Source organism: Piliocolobus tephrosceles, chromosome 5 (genome assembly GCF_002776525.5).
Source record: "Piliocolobus tephrosceles isolate RC106 chromosome 5, ASM277652v3, whole genome shotgun sequence".
Lineage (NCBI taxonomy): Eukaryota > Metazoa > Chordata > Mammalia > Primates > Cercopithecidae > Piliocolobus > Piliocolobus tephrosceles.
This window is the reverse complement of record NC_045438.1, coordinates 43,202,575-43,219,360: the sequence shown is the minus strand read 5'-3', so window position 1 is coordinate 43,219,360 and position 16,786 is coordinate 43,202,575. Positions and strand designations below refer to the sequence as shown.

Genomic DNA, 16,786 nt, shown 5'->3' with positions numbered 1-16,786 from the left:
ACTTTGCACAAATTACCCTACTGGATGCCATGTTAGATGAAAATATGTCCAGCTGAAACTCAAGCCAACACATTTTGTCCAAAATTAAAAAAAAAAAAAAAAAAAAAACACACACACACACTTTGTTTTACATGTTTGGAAGAATAAAAAGAAAAAGAAAATCAATTCCAGATAAAATTTAGTTTTACAACTTTCTTTGCATCCAACTTGAGTCTGTACCTTGACTAATCTATTTCTTCCAGGCTCTGCCACACAGTGCCCAATCCCAGGCTCTGTTTGCTCCCAATTCTGCTGGTTTTGGTGCCCGTGACTCAGAACTTCATTCTCTTTCCACTCAGCTTTTCAGAGTGACCATTCTCCTGCATGATCTACTTCTTCCCAAGCAGTCTTTCTCCAGTGTCATGTCCCCTCCTCTCACAAAGTCCCACCCCTGTTCTCAGGACACTGCCCCCCCGCCAATCGCATCCTGGCCTTAATACCCCAACACAGATCTCTGGGAGGAGAAACTGGATACCATGGTTTATGTTGTAAAATAAGCATCTTCAAAAAGGTATACAAAAGGTCACTCACAGCAGAAAACAAATTCTGAATATCTCTGTTTCTGCATGTAGAACGCAAATACCCAAATGCCTATAAAAGGTACTAAGTGCTAAGATCCCAAAACAAGTAAGATGCTATTGGTTGTCCTTAAAAATAAAAAAGCAGTTTCGTAGCAGAAGCACACATAGCATCGTGAAGATGGGGGTGATGCAGTCCTTAAATATGCACTTCAAGGAGCTCCTACAAAACAGTGTAACTGAGCGGGTAGGTGCAGTGCTCTGAAATAGCCAGGATGGTGTTCCGTGCCTGTGGTCCCAGCCACTCAGGAGGCTGAGGTGAGAGGATCACTTGAATCTGGGAATTTGAGGCTGCAGTGAGCTATAATTGTGCCACTGCACTCCAGCCTAGGCAAGACCCTGTCTCTAAAAGAGAGTGGAGGAAGGGGAAGGGGGAGAGACAGAGAGAGAGAGGAAGAGAAGAAAAGAAAGAAAGAAAAAGAAAGAGAAAGAAACAAGAAAGAAAAGAAAGAAGCAAAGAAGAAGGAAGGAAGGAAGGAAGGAAGGAAGGAAGGAAGGAAGGAAGGAAATAAAATGTGTCAGGGATGAAGCTGAAAGTAAAAGTAAGCGGGGCCTGGCTCCTGCAGAGCCTTGAAGAACCTCATTAAGGAGATGGGATTTTATCCCAACAGCAATCGGCAGCCACTGCAGAGTGTTTGTTGTTGTTGTTGTTGTTGTTTTGTTGTTGTTGTTTGTTTTTGTTTTTTGTTTTTTTGAGACGGAGTCCTGCTCTGTCGCCCAGTCTGGAGTGCAGTGGCGCGATCTCGGCTCACTGCAAGCTCCGCCTCCTGGGTTCACGCCATTCTCCTGCCTCAGCCTCCCGAGTAGCTGGAACTACAGGCGCCTGCCACCATGCCTGGCTAATTTTTTGTATTTTTAGTAGAGACAGGGTTTCACTGTGTTAACCAGGATGATCTTGATCTCCTGACCTCGTGATCCGCCCCCCTTGGCCTCCCAAAGTGCTGGGATTACAGGCGTGAGCCACCGCGCCCGGCCCACTACAGAGTTTTAAGCAGATGAAGGGCTCTATTCACAGCAGCCAAAAGGTGGGAGCAACCTCTGTCCATTGACAGGTGAATGACTAAACCAAATGTGCTCTATATTACAATGGCACATTATTGAGCTTTAAAATCTGACACGTGCTACAAGATGGATGAAGCTTGAGGACATAATGCTTAGTGAAATAAGCCAGACAAAACAGGACAAACACTGTATTATTCTACTTCTATGTGGTATCTAGAGTAGTCAAGCTCATAGAGACAGAAAGTAGAATGGTGGTTGCCAGGGACTAGAAGGATGAGCAGTTTTTGTGTGTACCCACCCAAATCACATGTCAAATTATAATTCCCAACATTGAGGAAGGGAGCTGCTGGTAGATGATTGGATTATGGGAGCAGATTTCTCCCTTGCTGTTCTTGTGACAGTGGGTTCTCATGAGATTTGATGGTTTAAAAGTGTGTGACATTTCTCCCTTTGTTCCATCTCTCTGTCTCCCTCTTTCCTGTCACCATGTGAAGATGTGCTTGCTTCCACTTCACCTTCTGCCATTATTGTAAGTTTCTTGAGGCCTCCCTGGCCATACTTCCTATACAGCCTGTGGAACTGTGAGTCAATTAAACCTTTTCTTTTTTTAAACTACTCAGTCTCAGATAGTTCTTTATAGCAATGTGAGAACCAACCAATACAGGAACTGCATACTTAAGAATGGTTAGGAGGGTAAGTTTAAGTCATGTGTATAATACTGCAATTAAAAACAACAACATAATGACAACAACAACAAAAAGGCACTGTGACTGTACTACAGCATTGTACAGAGATTAGACTGGAGCAGATAAGACTAGAGGCCAGAGGCCAATTAAAAGCTGCTGAAGTACAAAGTCTCAGGATACAAAATTAATGTGCAAAAATCACAAGCATTCTTATACACCAGTAACAGACAAACAGAGAGTCAAATCATGAATGAACTTCCATTCACAATTGCTTCAGAGAGAATAAAATACCTAGGAATCCAACTTACAAGGGATGTAAAGGACCTCTTCAAGGAGAACTACAAACCACTGCTCAGTGAAATAAAAGAGGACACTAACAAATGGAAGAACATACCATGCTCATGGATAGGAAGAATCAATATCGTGAAAATGGCCATACTGCCCAAAGTTATTTATAGATTCAATGCCATCCCCATCAAGCTACCAATGACTTTCTTCACAGAATTGGAAAAAACGGCTTTAAAGTTAATATGGAACCAAAAAAGAGCCCACATTGCCAAGACAATCCTAAGTCAAAAGAACAAAACTGGAGGCATCACGCTACTTCACTTCAAACTATACTACAAGGCTACAGTAACCAAAACAGCATGGTACTGGTACCAAAACAGAGATATAGACCAATGGAACAGAACAGAGTCCTCAGAAATAATACCACACATCTACAGCCATCTGATCTTTGACAAAACTGAGAGAAACAAGAAATGGGGAAAGGACTCCCTATTTAATAAATGGCGCTGGGAAAATTGGCTAGCCATAAGTAGAAAGCTGAAACTGGATCCTTTCCTTACTCCTTATACGAAAATTAATTCAAGATGGATTAGAGACTTAAATGTTAGACCTAATACCATAAAAACCCTAGAAGAAAACCTAAGTAGTAACATTCAGGACATAGGCATGGGCAAGGACTTCATGTCTAAAACACCAAAAGCAATGGCAGCAAAAGCCAAAATTGACAAATGTCATATCATTAAACTAAAGAGCTTCTGCACAGCAAAAGAAACTACCATCAGAGTGAACAGGCAACCTACAGAATGGGAGAAAATTTTTGCAATCTACTCATCAGACAAAGGGCTAATATCCAGAACCTACAAAGAACTCAAACAAATTTACAAGAAGAAAACAAACAACCCCATCAAAAAGTGGGCAAAGGATATGAACAGACATTTCTCAAAAGAAGACATTCATACAGCCAACAGACACATGAAAAAATGCTCATCATCACTGGCCATCAGAGAAATGCAAATCAAAACCACAATGAGATACCATCTCACACCAGTTAGAATGGCAATCATTACAAAGTCAGGAACCAACAGGTGCTGGAGAGGATGTGGAGAAATAGGAACACTTTTACACTGCTGGTGGGATTGTAAACTAGTTCAACCATTATGGAAAACAGTATGGCAATTCCTCAAGGATCTAGATCTAGATGTACCATATGACCCAGCCATCCCACCACTGGGTATATACCCAAAGGATTATAAATCATGCTGCTATAAAGACACATGCACACGTATGTTTATTGTGGCACTATTCACAATAGCAAAGTCTTGGAATCAACCCAAATGTCCATCTGTGACAGACTGGATTAAGAAAATGTGGCACATATACACCATGGAATATTATGCAGCCATAAAAAAGGATGAGTTTGCGTCCTTTGTAGGGACATGGATGCAGCTGGAAATCATCATTCTTAGCAAACTATCACAAGAACAGAAAACCAAACACCACATGTTCTCACTCATAGGTGGGACTGAACAATGACATCACTTGGACTCGGGAAGGGGAACATCACACATCGGGGCCTATCATGGTGGGGGAGGGGGGAGGGATTGCATTGGGAGTTATACCTGATATAAATGATGAATTGATGGGTGCTGACGAGTTGATGGATGCAGCACACCAACATGGCACAAGTATACATATGTAACAAACCTGTACGTTATGCACATGTACCCTACAACTTAAAGTATAACAATAAAAATAAAAATAAAAAAAAAGCTGCTGAAGTAATGGAAGTAAGAGAGGATAATTGTCTGACCTGGGCAGGTGGCAGTTGATTGATGCTGCCATTTGCAAGTTAAGGTAGACAGAAGGAGCAGGGAATGGGGATGATGGTAGATTCTGTGTGAGTGTGTGTGTGTGTGTGTATACTCTGTTATTTTTACCCTCTATCCAACGTCATGGCATGCTGAGATACAGAAGGGTGGATATGTCTAAAGAGTTGGCTATAGGACCATGAAAATGTAGAAATATAGATTAAGAAAAATAGAAAAGGTCCAAGAAGTATCTATGGATGCTTCAAATAGAATATAAAATAGAACTTAAAAAGAAACATCAGGAATTTAAAAATATACTGTTGGGGACTTGTCTCTCAATCCTCATTATGCAGGACATCACTGGTTTTGTTGTTGTTGTTGTTTGCTTGTTTTTTGAGACAGGGTCTCACTCTGTTGCCCAGGCTAGAGTGCAGTGGTACGATCTCAGCTCACTGCAACCTCTGCCTCCTTGGTTCAAGTGATCCTCATGCCTCAACCTCCAGGGTAGCTGGGATTACAGGCATACACCACCAAGCCCAGCTAATTTTTGTATTTTTAGTAGAGAAGGGGTCTCACCATGTTGGCCAGGCTGGTCTTGAACTCTTGGCCTCAAGTCATCTTCCCACCTTGGCCTCCTACAGTGCTGGGAATATAGGTGTGAGCCACCATGCCCAGCCAGGTATCACTGGTTTTAAAGCATCCTTTGTAGTCTCACTCAGAACATCAGTTCAGAAAATCTTTATTACCAATAGATACATGACTTCACAAAAGCTTCTAGTATGTAAGGACATCTTGCCCATTCTTAATAACATGTGTTGATAATAAAGACCCTCATCATTTATATGATGAAGTTACATTCTAGATCCTATTCATTTTCCATTTCTAATAGCCCCATTTTAGTACTTGCAATGATTTTCAACTCTGCTATCAAAAGTAAGTCAACTGTTGCTCTGACTACAATTGGATGTTTCAAACTATCATCTTGATTACAAATGAATGAGTTGCATGCTGCTGTTGGAGAAACTTTGCATATTTCAAAGAAAAGAGTAGAAATATGTCTGATGGCAAAATATAGTATGATAGCATTTATACATAAAATCAACACTATAGTTACCCTATTTTATTATTTTTAAGCTGTACACAATCTTCAGCAGTTTCCTGTCAAGTTAGGAACTTTATATGTTAGAGCCTGAACATATTTGCATATGACATTTCAGGATAAAGCATTAGGACTATTTTTAAATATATGTAAAGGCATTGATATAAAAAGAGCACTGTTCTCTTTCTAAGTTGTTCCCTTAAAAGGCCTTAAAATTACTTCTGTGATGTCACAGCTCAAATATTTTTGAATTACTGACATTTTAAAAATTCTAACTCATCCTGGATACCAACGCATCCTAGATGAGCACCTTTCCTAGTTACGACATTTCTGGAGTTGTCACCACCTATTAACTGTGGTTTGGTTGGAGTCGTAAAATTTGATATTTGGCTAGTAGAAAGTAGTCACTGTATATGTTAAAATAGCTATAAAAGATTCTTACCTTCAGCCCGGGAAGGATCTATTGTTCTTTGTGATTTGTTCTTTCATTTTGTACCCTAAAAGATATTAGTGTATGAAATTGGCAGAATTGCCCTTGGCCCATGTCACCTTTCAGAGTTGCCAAGCAAGCATCATGAGATTGGTAAAGCCAGCTCTACCACATCTCTTGGTGGCACTAGAACACACTTTCTTAAGGAAAAAGCCAGCATTTCACCCACTGCCTGGCATGGCAGAAGGGCTTTGGTGAATATGCCAGGATGTGCGGTGAGCCAAATGATCCCTTTCCTTAGGTCTGTGACCCAGTCTCTACAACTTCTTACAACTCCTTCCAGGACTTTCTGACTCACAGCTTGGGAAGAATTAGGAAAGAACACCTGCCAAGCTGAGCAGAACAGCTACTTCCTGTTTATGTGTTTTTGGTGGAACATCTCATTTCTTCTTCAGGACTTGTTTGGATATACATGGGGATAGAAATGCCAGAGTGAAAACAGATTTATCACTGTGAGAAAAAAAAAAAAAAAAAAAAGCCCTAATATTCACAGAAGATGGGGTCTTGGTTTCTTTATTCCATTTTATTCTTTGTTAAGACTGTTAACAAAAAATAAGGCCTTTTTCCCCTCTGAACTTAAAAACTATAAATTTACTTGGGTCACTAACAGTGCTCTCAGTCTAAGAGAAAATTACATAATAACAACAATAATGAACAAAGCACTTAGCATGTGCCAGGCACTGTTCTAAGTGCTTTTACATATTCAGTCATTACTTTTCACACAGCTTTATGAGGTAAGTACTATTATCTCCATTTTACAGATGAAGAAACTGAAGCACAGAGAAACTAAGGTTAAGTCAGACAGCTAGTATGTGGCAGAGTCAAGATTTAAATCTACGAAACAGGGTCCGGAATCTGTACTCTTAACCATTATGCCACACTGAGATGGTTCCCAGACAGCAGGAAGACGTGTTCCTTCTCCATAGGCAACAGTTGACTCATTCTTTTGGTGCAGTGATGTACAGTCTGTACTGAACTCTCCAATATAAAACGTGGGGAATTAAAATGTATACAAAGCCTGAAAACTCACTTACTTTTATAATGGTTCTAAGCAAAGAAAATGCTTTATGGGTTCAAACAAGTCAAATTTATGAACTCAATTTTCTTTGTGTGGAAACTGGCTGGCAGTCTCTATTTACAATATCTCTCCTCCATTATAAAAAACATTGCAATGGAACTATGTGAACACATTTTCCCCTTTCCCTTAGAGAAAGGGAATTAAGTCAAAGGTGATACATATCTCTGAAGTTAGCTGAAAAAGAAATTGGAAGAAATCTGAGAATAGCATTATGGAACTTGGTTTCCACAATTCTCAAATTTAACCATAAAATTAAAATTAGATATAGGGGATAGATTTTCCTGGCCATAAGCAAGCCAGGGAGTGAGCTCCAAAGAATTCAAATACTCTTCCTTCTACTTCTTTTAAAATTCCACCTTCTGAAGGACCTGAGAAATATGATCACTACTAAACTCACTCGTGTATTAAATAATGATTAGGAAGAGCTAAGAGTTGACACAGAGAAAGGCCAGGAAACATGGTAAATGTGGGTAAGGGCATTAAAAAGTTAGTAGACTACACCATATCTCTAAAGCCTGATGATTTTGCTAAAGTATTGTAACTCAGGAGAGAAAGCAAGACACCCTCATGGGAACTCTTTTGAGTTTTTCATTCTTTTCCCCCTCCACTCAGTTCCATCCAGATGTGGCAGCCTCAAGTAGCTAGAAGAAAAAAATTTGGCCAGGAGCAGTGGCTCAGGTCTGTAGTCTCAGCACTTTGGGAGGCCAACGTGGGCGGGTTGTTCAAGCTCACAAGTTTGAGACCAGCCTGGACAACATAGCAAACCCTGTGTCTACAGAAAATACAAAAATTAGCCAGGCATGGTGGCATATATCTGTAGTCTCAGCTATTTGCAGGCTGAGGTGGGAGTATCACTTGAGCCTGGGAAGTTAAGGCTGCAGTAAGCCATGATTATGCCACTGCACTTCAGCCTGGGTGACAAAGGGAGACTCTGTCTCAAAAGCGAAAAAAAATAGGTCAGGAACTGTGGCTCACGCCTGTAATCCCAGCACTTCGGGAGGCCGATGCGGGCAGATCACGAGGTCAGAAGATCAAAACCATCCTGGCTAACATGGTGAAACACCGTCTCTACTAAAAACACAAAAAAATTAGCCAGGCATGGTGGCATGTGCCCGTAGTCCCAGCTACTCCGGAGGCTGAATCAGAAGAACCGCTTGAACCTGGGAGGCAGAGGTTGCAGTGAGCCGAGGTCCTGCCAGTGCACTCCAGAGGCAACAGAGTGAGACGCCGTCTCAAAAAAAAAAAAAAAAAAAAAAAAAAAAAGGAAAAAGAAAAACTTTAACAATAATTGAGAAAGTAAACTAAATGATCAAGACAGATGTATAAAAGTATATGTATAATGTAATGTTTATTAAGCTTGCTTGAAAAACAGAATTCTTTTACTTTAAATTTCTCCATTTCAATGCATGAAAGGAATGGTCCACAGTAAAACAAAAGCAGTATTTCCAAGAATGTTAGTTGTCTCTAGCTCTGTATACATTTTCTACCGTCATATGTCTACCGCCATAACCAATGCAGAGTTGTTTAACATGAAGTTTTGACCCAAACTGGACTATGAAGGCGCAAACTGGAGTGAAACAAACTCAAAACAAGCAAACCAACACCAACAGCCAAAAAAGTGTTCTTCTTGAAATTTATATACCATACTTACATAAAAGAAGTTAAACCAATTGATCATTATGTACATACATTAGTGAATATTAGTATTTTACATTTACAAATATATATGCATATGTAATCAAGTAAAAAGAAAAATGTTAAATAATTTTTATCAGTGAAAAATACATAAAACATGACTAATACTTCAATTTGAGTGCTTGTTCGATTCAGTGCTTAAAAATTTTTGGAAAAATAATCCCAAAATATAACCTGGTGAAAGATACTTAAAAAGTGAAAGAGATAAGAAAATAGTAAGTGTTTGGTGTGATTTTAATAAGTAGGGGAAATGAGCAGAAATAAAATCTATATTTGGGGAGGAATCGCATAGCATAGACAGGATGAAGAATCGGAAAGGAAGAACGTGGTTTTTCCCAAGGCCAGTTTCGCTCAGAATGGAACAGAACCAGGGAATTTTCAGGACAAAGTAAATGAACTGAAGTTTCCATCATGAGTTCATTCTATTAGCAGATGAACAACTGATTCCTTCTTTGAGTCTTTATTAGGAGGCAAGCCTCAGACATTCACCCTACAGTTAGATACAAGGTCAGTTCCTTTCTTGGCTTCTGTCTAGAGACTAAGAGTGCAAGGTGACATATAATGACATTGCACAACTTTGTAGGAATCTACCTTTACTGAAGAACCATCGGACGGTATCAGCTAACCATCTTTCCAAGCACCGGCTTGTCTGCAATTCTTGAACCTCGCGTTTCTTCTCTAAAGACTGAGTTCTGGAAAGAGTTGGGGCAACTCCCTGCAGGGCAGAGATGTCGGCTTTGGTGCGTCCTTCCCAGTGTGCTCCATGGTCTGGGATGGGCGGTGGCAGCCCGGACCGGCCTGCTACTTGAGGCAGGGACAGCAGAAGCAGCAGAGGGTCCGGCAGGGGTTCTTCTTCTTGTACTGCACGGCCTTCCGCACCTGCGCCTTGGCCTGGCCGGTGTAGTCGACCGTCTTTTGTACGTTGAGCTCGATGACATTCAGGGTGTCGGCCTGCTTCTCCACCAGCACTGCCATCTGCAAGAAGAGCTCGTGCACGTCGCGGATGCGGCTCTCCAGGCGCAGCAGCTCGCGGTGGCGGCTCTCGATCTCGTTGAGGGCGGCCCGCGCGCCTTTTACATCGGCCAGCAGGTTCTCGGAGAACATATCCCACTTGCTCTGCTCGAACATGTCCTCGATCTGGTCGCCCGAGACGTCCTTCCCCATGATCTCCAGCTGGCGCTGGATGCGGATCTTGCAGTTGTCGCGCTGCTTCATCTCGGCCTGGTTGTAGTCGTGCATGGCGCGCTGGAAGGTGAGGGTGAGCGCGTTGTACTGCGCCAGCGAGATGCGCGCCACCGCTGAGTGCGGGCCGTGCTGGGCCTCGGCCGCCTCGCTCAGTTCCTTCATGGCGCGCAGCTTGCAGTGGATGACCTCGCCCCGGACCTTGATGGCCTTGGCGATGGAGTTGGTGTCGCGCTTGATGCTGCTGAGGCGCCGCATGGACGTGAGGAAGCGGGCGTTCTGCTTTCCCAGCCGCTTCACGTCGGCCACCAGCAACTGGTTTTCATCCTGGATGTCCTGGATGTCTCGGTACAGGGACTCCAGGATGTGGTCCGTCTCGAACACGATGTCCTCGTGGGGCGAGTCAAATTCATCGTCCCCGTCTAGGAACTGCTGGTCATATTGCTTGGACAAGTCCAGAAGTTCTGCTAGCCGGTCTTTCATTTTGCCTGCAAGTAGAGATAATTCAGTTAAATTTCTCTATTGAGAGTCAAGTATTTGCCTTCAAGGGATTAAACTTAAACATTTTACTCAGCAGTCCCAATTTTTTATTCCTAGGTGTGGGAAATAAGTGCACTAAAGGAGCTAAATGTTCTGACATTTTGCTTACAAGGAAATAAGTAAGATGACTGAACAACATGAAACAGTTGCATTTTAAGGCCCATAGGCACCTGCAGCTCAGTATCATAGCCGTCCAGAACTCAATCAACAATTTAAAATTTTAGATTGCATTGGGAAACCATCTCTTTTTCTTGCTTTATGTTTTTCAGTCATCGCAAATCAAAACAGACACAGGAAAAAAAGAAAAAAGAAGAAAGACTTGCAAACTTAAGCATTTTTAATTGAGGACAATCTACAAGGCCTTGGGGCCAACATCTAAATGTTGCCTATTTTGTGTCTATTTCAGCACTGGTAAGCATCCCCTCCTGTACATACTAACAACTCTTAAAATAGTTACCATGCAAATCATGATTTAATTTTTTTTCTCTTAAAGATGTTATAAAAGTAAAACATGCTTAAGGTAAAATGACAACAACAAAATACAGAAATCTAAGTGTAAAATTTAGAAGTTGAGGTTTCCTTACTCCTCTTTTCAATATCATTCCCTAATGATAAGCATCGTAAATAACACTGCTTTTTAAAATGCTTTTATATGGAAAATTCCAATCATGTGTGGCCTAGTAGCAATAATATAACACACTCCCATTCATTCATCATGTAGCAGCAATGTTTGTCCAATTTTAATAGCTTTTTGAAACAAATTGGCAGCTCAGGCAGAATGTTCATGTTTTTACAAGGATGGTTCTGGTAATTCCTCTGCTTAATAAGGCAAAGTAATAGTCTCTATGTCCATATTGTTTTTCAGTGAAGTAAAAAACTTCCATTTTTAGTAGCATGTATATATGCTAATATAGGGAACATCTTGAGTTTATACATGAGACTTCATGATGAGAAAGATTCCTTTTCTACTACACAATTTGCAGCAAAGAGGGGAAAAGTAGTAACACTTAATGGTTACACAGTCTATCAGGGTTCTTGGTCTCTAAAAGCTTCTTTCAAGTTGAAGTAATTCATTTTATATCACCACTAATGGAATGCTGAGAAGTTGGATTTGGTGATAAATGGAAAATGGTGAAATATTAACCATGGCCTTTCATCTACCGTGATCATCATTTACATAAATTAAGCAGAAGTTTTATTCTATGATGGTGATTTTTAATATAACAATATAAGCTGCTTAAAGTGCCACCATTTCTGACATCTGGTGGCTATAATCGATACCAGACGTTCTCAAAGATGGGGAAGATGATTCTCCTAGCAGTATGGTTGACAGGCAGAATAAAGATCCAGGACCAAAACTATGCCTTCACTTGGTCTGAATTTCTTGATATTCAACTGTTTCCTCACTTTGAACAAAATTGAAAGACAAACCACCAACTGGGGAGAAATTATAATATATGACAGACAATGGGTTAAGATGATTCTATGAGTAGGTACTGCCATTATCAGAGTTGGTGTGAGCATAGGGAGATCAAGGAATTTACTCAAGGTCACCAGTAAGTGAACACTCAGGCTTTAGAACAGCACCACTTAACCACTACACGAAATAATCCTTAGCAAAAGTATAAAAATATAGTCATAAAAGACTTATGCATTAAACAAGGAAATGCAAATTAAACTGCTGAGAATTTTTTTGCCCACAAAGTTAGCAGGAGTTTTTTAAAAACAATAATTTTTCAAATGGGTAAGCATTCTGGGAACTCTTAAAACATTCTGGTAATTCCATCTCATGCTAGTCAGAATGGTGACTATTAAAATGTCAAGAAACAACAGATGCTGGTGGAGGCTGTGGAGAAATATGAATGCTTTTACACTACTGGTGGGAATGTAAATTAGTTCAACCATTGTGGAAGACAGTGTGGCAATTCTTCAAAGATTTAGAACCAGAAATACCATTTGAGCCAGCAATCCCATTACTGGGTATATACCCAAAGGAATATAAATCATTCTATTATAAAGACACATGCATGTGAATGTTCACTGCAGCCCTACTCACAATAGCAGAGACACAGAACCAACCCAAATGCCCATCAATGTTAGACTGTACTATACAACCATAAAGAGGAATGAGATCATGTTCTTTGCAGGGACATGGATGAAGCTGGAAGCCATTATCTTCAGCAAACTAATGCATGAACAGAAAACCAAACACTGCATGTTTTCACTTATAAATGGTAGCTGAACAATGAGAACACCTGGACACAGGGAGGGGAATAACGCATAGTGTGGCCTGTTGGGGAAGGATGGGGGAGGGGAGATCATTAGGGAAAAGAGCTGATGCTTGCTGGGCTTAATATCTAGGTGATGGGATGATCTGTGCAGCAAACCACCATGGTACATATTTACCTATGTAACAAACCTGCACATCTTGCACGTGTACCCTGGAACTTAAAAACATGAAATAAAATAAAATAATACAATCAATATTATCACTCAGGGTCCTGAGACCTCTCTCAGGTTCTGCTAAACTAAGAAATTAAATTAAATTTTCTTCTAGATTAAAAAAATAGTCTAATGTAAAACTCCTGTGGTGTCTTTGTTTTTGCAACTTAATGATTTTGCAAATAAAGTCTATTAATTATTTTTAAAAATTGGTAATTGATAGAATCTTTCTGGAAGAGTTTAGTAATATCTATCAAAAGCTTTTCAAGTGTGCATTTGTTTTGACATATGTGCATTTATTCTAAATATATAATGCAAAAGTGTATGAAACTCATAGCTCTAAATATTTTAATCACCACCTTGTTTTTACAGAAATTCAGAAAGAAGTTGAATGCACAATAATGAGGTCCTGGCTTCTACATAAGTCACAGAGTTTAGAAGGCTCTCTAATGGCATGAAAAGCATTTATACTCTGTTAGGCAGAAAAAGTAGTTATGGAGAAAGAGAATGTGCAGCATTCTGAAACAGAGACTTGAAAAATACACATCAAAATGTTAATTGTAGTTTTCTTTTAGTTATGGAATTATACGTGGTTTAAATTGCTTCCCTTTGCTTTTCTGTATTTTCCAAAATTTTTATAATGTCCATACAGATTTCATAATTTTAAAACCCCCACAAAACAATAAACACTATTTGTTTGAAGGACTAACTCCTTAGCAACTTTTAAAAGTCTATGCATTGTGATCAAGTTAACATTTTATGCTACCCGGGGAAAGCGCATTAGCTAGTTTGCATAGAGTTGAGCTGTACCCATCTGCTTAAGTTAGTACCCAATATAGTCTGCCTTGCAACAAGTGGATGAGATGGAATGGATGCATTTTGATGAACAAGGCAAGAATAGGTGACAGATGCCTTCCTTCCTTACATCTTGGCCAAGCCTTACAAGGCACTTCAATGAAAGGAAATGGGTAGAGATAAGGGACTGTGCCATGCCCTGGGGCACTAGGGATCATTTGTAGGTATCCTGCTCATCCTAGACAGGTCCTGTGCTCTGTATTGCTCTCCTAGAGCCATTAAAAAGCTATTAGGGGAAATCATCTCATCACAATATGAAGAGTCGAGTACAATTCAACCATATAGAAAATGGTTTTGGAAGATGTCCAGGGACAGTCATTCCTTCTCAAGATTGAACAACTATAAATTCATAGGTAACAAATTATAAATCAGGTAAGGGCCCAAGCTCATGTGAAGGCGCAAGTCCATAATGTGCTAATAAGAGAAAAAGAAAGGGTATGGGAGATGTAAAGATTCTCTATTGAGATGTGGTCAAGAAGGAGAGAAGGAGGCCTTCACCTCGCCTTCCTGCCCACCTTTCTTGGCTCAGCCAGCCTCAGATGAGTTGCCTGCACTGACATAGAAGGTCTTCTGGTCACCAGGGAGCAAACATTAGGAAAAGTACAACAGAAAGTCAATGAAGAGACTGCTATTCCTAAGAATGTCTCCAAAAAGGTTAAAAGTGTATACATTGCTGAAGTTTTACAAAAATATAGAAGTGGGCACAAATAGAGCATCAAAATAACCTATATATCCCATAGCTTGATTCTGTACTATGAATTCCTAGAAAGAGAACTATGGTAAATGAGAAAGAAAAACAAGACAATTCCACCGAGCTTCCCGTCCCATTATAATAAAGGATAGTGCAATAAACTTTGGTAAATTGCATTAATCAAGTTGCTAAAAAATAAGTCCTGCTTCAATTTGCATGGAGGTAAAAGATTCAAAAGAAAATTGATAACCAACTACCAAAAATTTGCTTCTGCTTTCTAATTTTCTTTTCAGGCATGCATATAATCTGTACTGAAAACTAGATCCAATAAGGAAGGAAGGGGGAATTGCTGAAGCCTTTTTTCATTGAGCAATAAAGTTCTGTGTAAGAGAAAACAAAGGAACAAAGAGACGATGGCAGCTCAGTGGTCCTCAGTCTGCAGGAGGTGACAGAATCATCTGGAGAGCTTCAAAGATTACAGATTCCTGGGCACCTAGAGTTTCTGATTGGTAGGCCTAGGATGATCTCCAGCTGATTGTAATGCACACCCAAATTTGTGGCCCATTCCATAGATACCTACCTATCATGTCAGCTTTTTTTTTTTTTTTTTTTTTTTTTGTTGAGGTGATCTTGCTCTGTTGCCCAGGCTGGAGTGCAGTGGTACAATCTTGGCTCACTGCAACCTCCACCTCCCGGGTTCAAGTGATTCTTCTGCTTCAGCCTCCCGTGTAGCTTTAATTACAGGCATGAACTACCATGCCCAGCTAAGTTTTGTACTTTTAATAGAGACGGGGTTTCACCATGCTGGCCAAGCTGGTCTCAAACTCTTGATCTCAGGTGATCCACCTGCCTCGGCCTCCCAAAGTTCTGGTATTACAGGCATAAGCCACTGCACCTGACCCATGTCAGCTTTTTATTCATAATTATCATGCAATTCTGGAGAACTTAAATAATTCCCAGCTTGGGGGCAGTCTCGATGAGCAAAAAACTGATAGGGAAGGAAAAGGGGTAGCTACTGGCCTCTCTCCCCCACTGGAAAGATGGTAGCTTTCATAAGCACTGCCTTCTGGCTCCCTGGTATAGAGGCTAAATAAGAAAGTCAGCTGAAAACTCACTCTCATAAAAACAATCTCTGAAGCTCAAAAGGAAAAGGAATCAAGAATGTTTGAAATAGTTTATTCTGATCCCTTCATTTTATGATAGAAAATTATAATTGTTGCAGGCATTGACTAAAGGAGAGTATGAATAAAATAGAAAACTGAGCTTACTATGATGAGGCACCCTCAGGTACACGAATAAATTCTCTAATAGGATTCACAGGGAACAAGGAAGGATGGTGATATTCTATTAGTTAAATGTTCTAGCCATTGAGACCTAGATCCCGCTTTGAAGAGCCTACTATATTTGGCACATAGAATCTTAAAATTTTCTGTCATGTCAGGAAGGAACAATTCAGAAAGCAGGTTTCCGCCTACCTCAGAAGACCAAAGAGTGGAGATGACAACCACATTGTATTAGTCTGTTTTTGCACTGCTGATAACTGGGAAGAAAAGAGGTTTAATTGGACTTATTAAACTCCACATGGCTGGGGAGGCCCCAGAGTCATGGTGGGAGGTGAAAGGCACTTCTGACATGGTGGTGGCAAGAGAAAATGAGGAAGGAGCAAAAGCAGAAACCCCTGATAAACCCATCAGATCTCATGACTTATTCACTATCACGAGAATAGCACAGGGAAGACCAGCCCCCATGATTCAATTACCTTTCCCTGGGTCCCTCCCACAACACATGGGAATTCTGGGAGATACGATTCAAGTTGAGATTTGGTGGGGACACAGCCACACCATATCACACATCAATAACTAAGACACTGGACGCTACAAAGAACAACTGTGAAAGTCATTGTTCCCAACATGCCTCTAAGGGAACCATTTATAAATGAAATATATAGTATCTCTCCGATCATAAAGGAGAAGCTTTATTAGGCAGTCCCAAAAGACTAACATATGCATTCAGCAAATTTTGCCAAAACCAGGAAACAAACCTTTTCCCGTTTCACAGCAAGATGTTAAAGTGGTTTTACAAGTAGTGAGACATTTTCAGATATGGGAATACGCAATATAAACCAGCTCAAGGCACATAGCAAACCTTGTGAAGCTTATTATGGGGATCAGCTTATAGATACAGAAACACGCACACACTCACACACACACACACACACACACACAGAGAGACACGGAGAGAGAGAAACAGAAAGAGAAAGAAAGAGAGTCTTTGCAAATGGAATTCAGCTATTTCAGAAGCAAAACAGATCCT

General features: G+C 40.4%; 1 protein-coding gene across 2 annotated transcripts in view; it reads right to left on the bottom strand.

Annotated features, from left to right (window-relative positions):
• Window positions 1-6,494: 6,494 nt before the first annotated feature.
• The window catches only part of STX11 (syntaxin 11), a 40,467-nt gene continuing 30,175 nt past the window's right edge, over window positions 6,495-16,786 (bottom strand). The window contains exon 2 of one of the 2 annotated variants that reach the window (XM_023183758.3): window positions 6,495-10,433. In XM_023183758.3, the coding sequence (XP_023039526.1) occupies window positions 9,565-10,428 (864 nt within the window). In that variant the 5' untranslated portion in view covers window positions 10,429-10,433 and the 3' untranslated portion in view covers window positions 6,495-9,564. The remainder of the gene's footprint in view (window positions 10,434-16,786) is intronic. The other variant, XM_023183759.3, reaches the window with a different exon arrangement.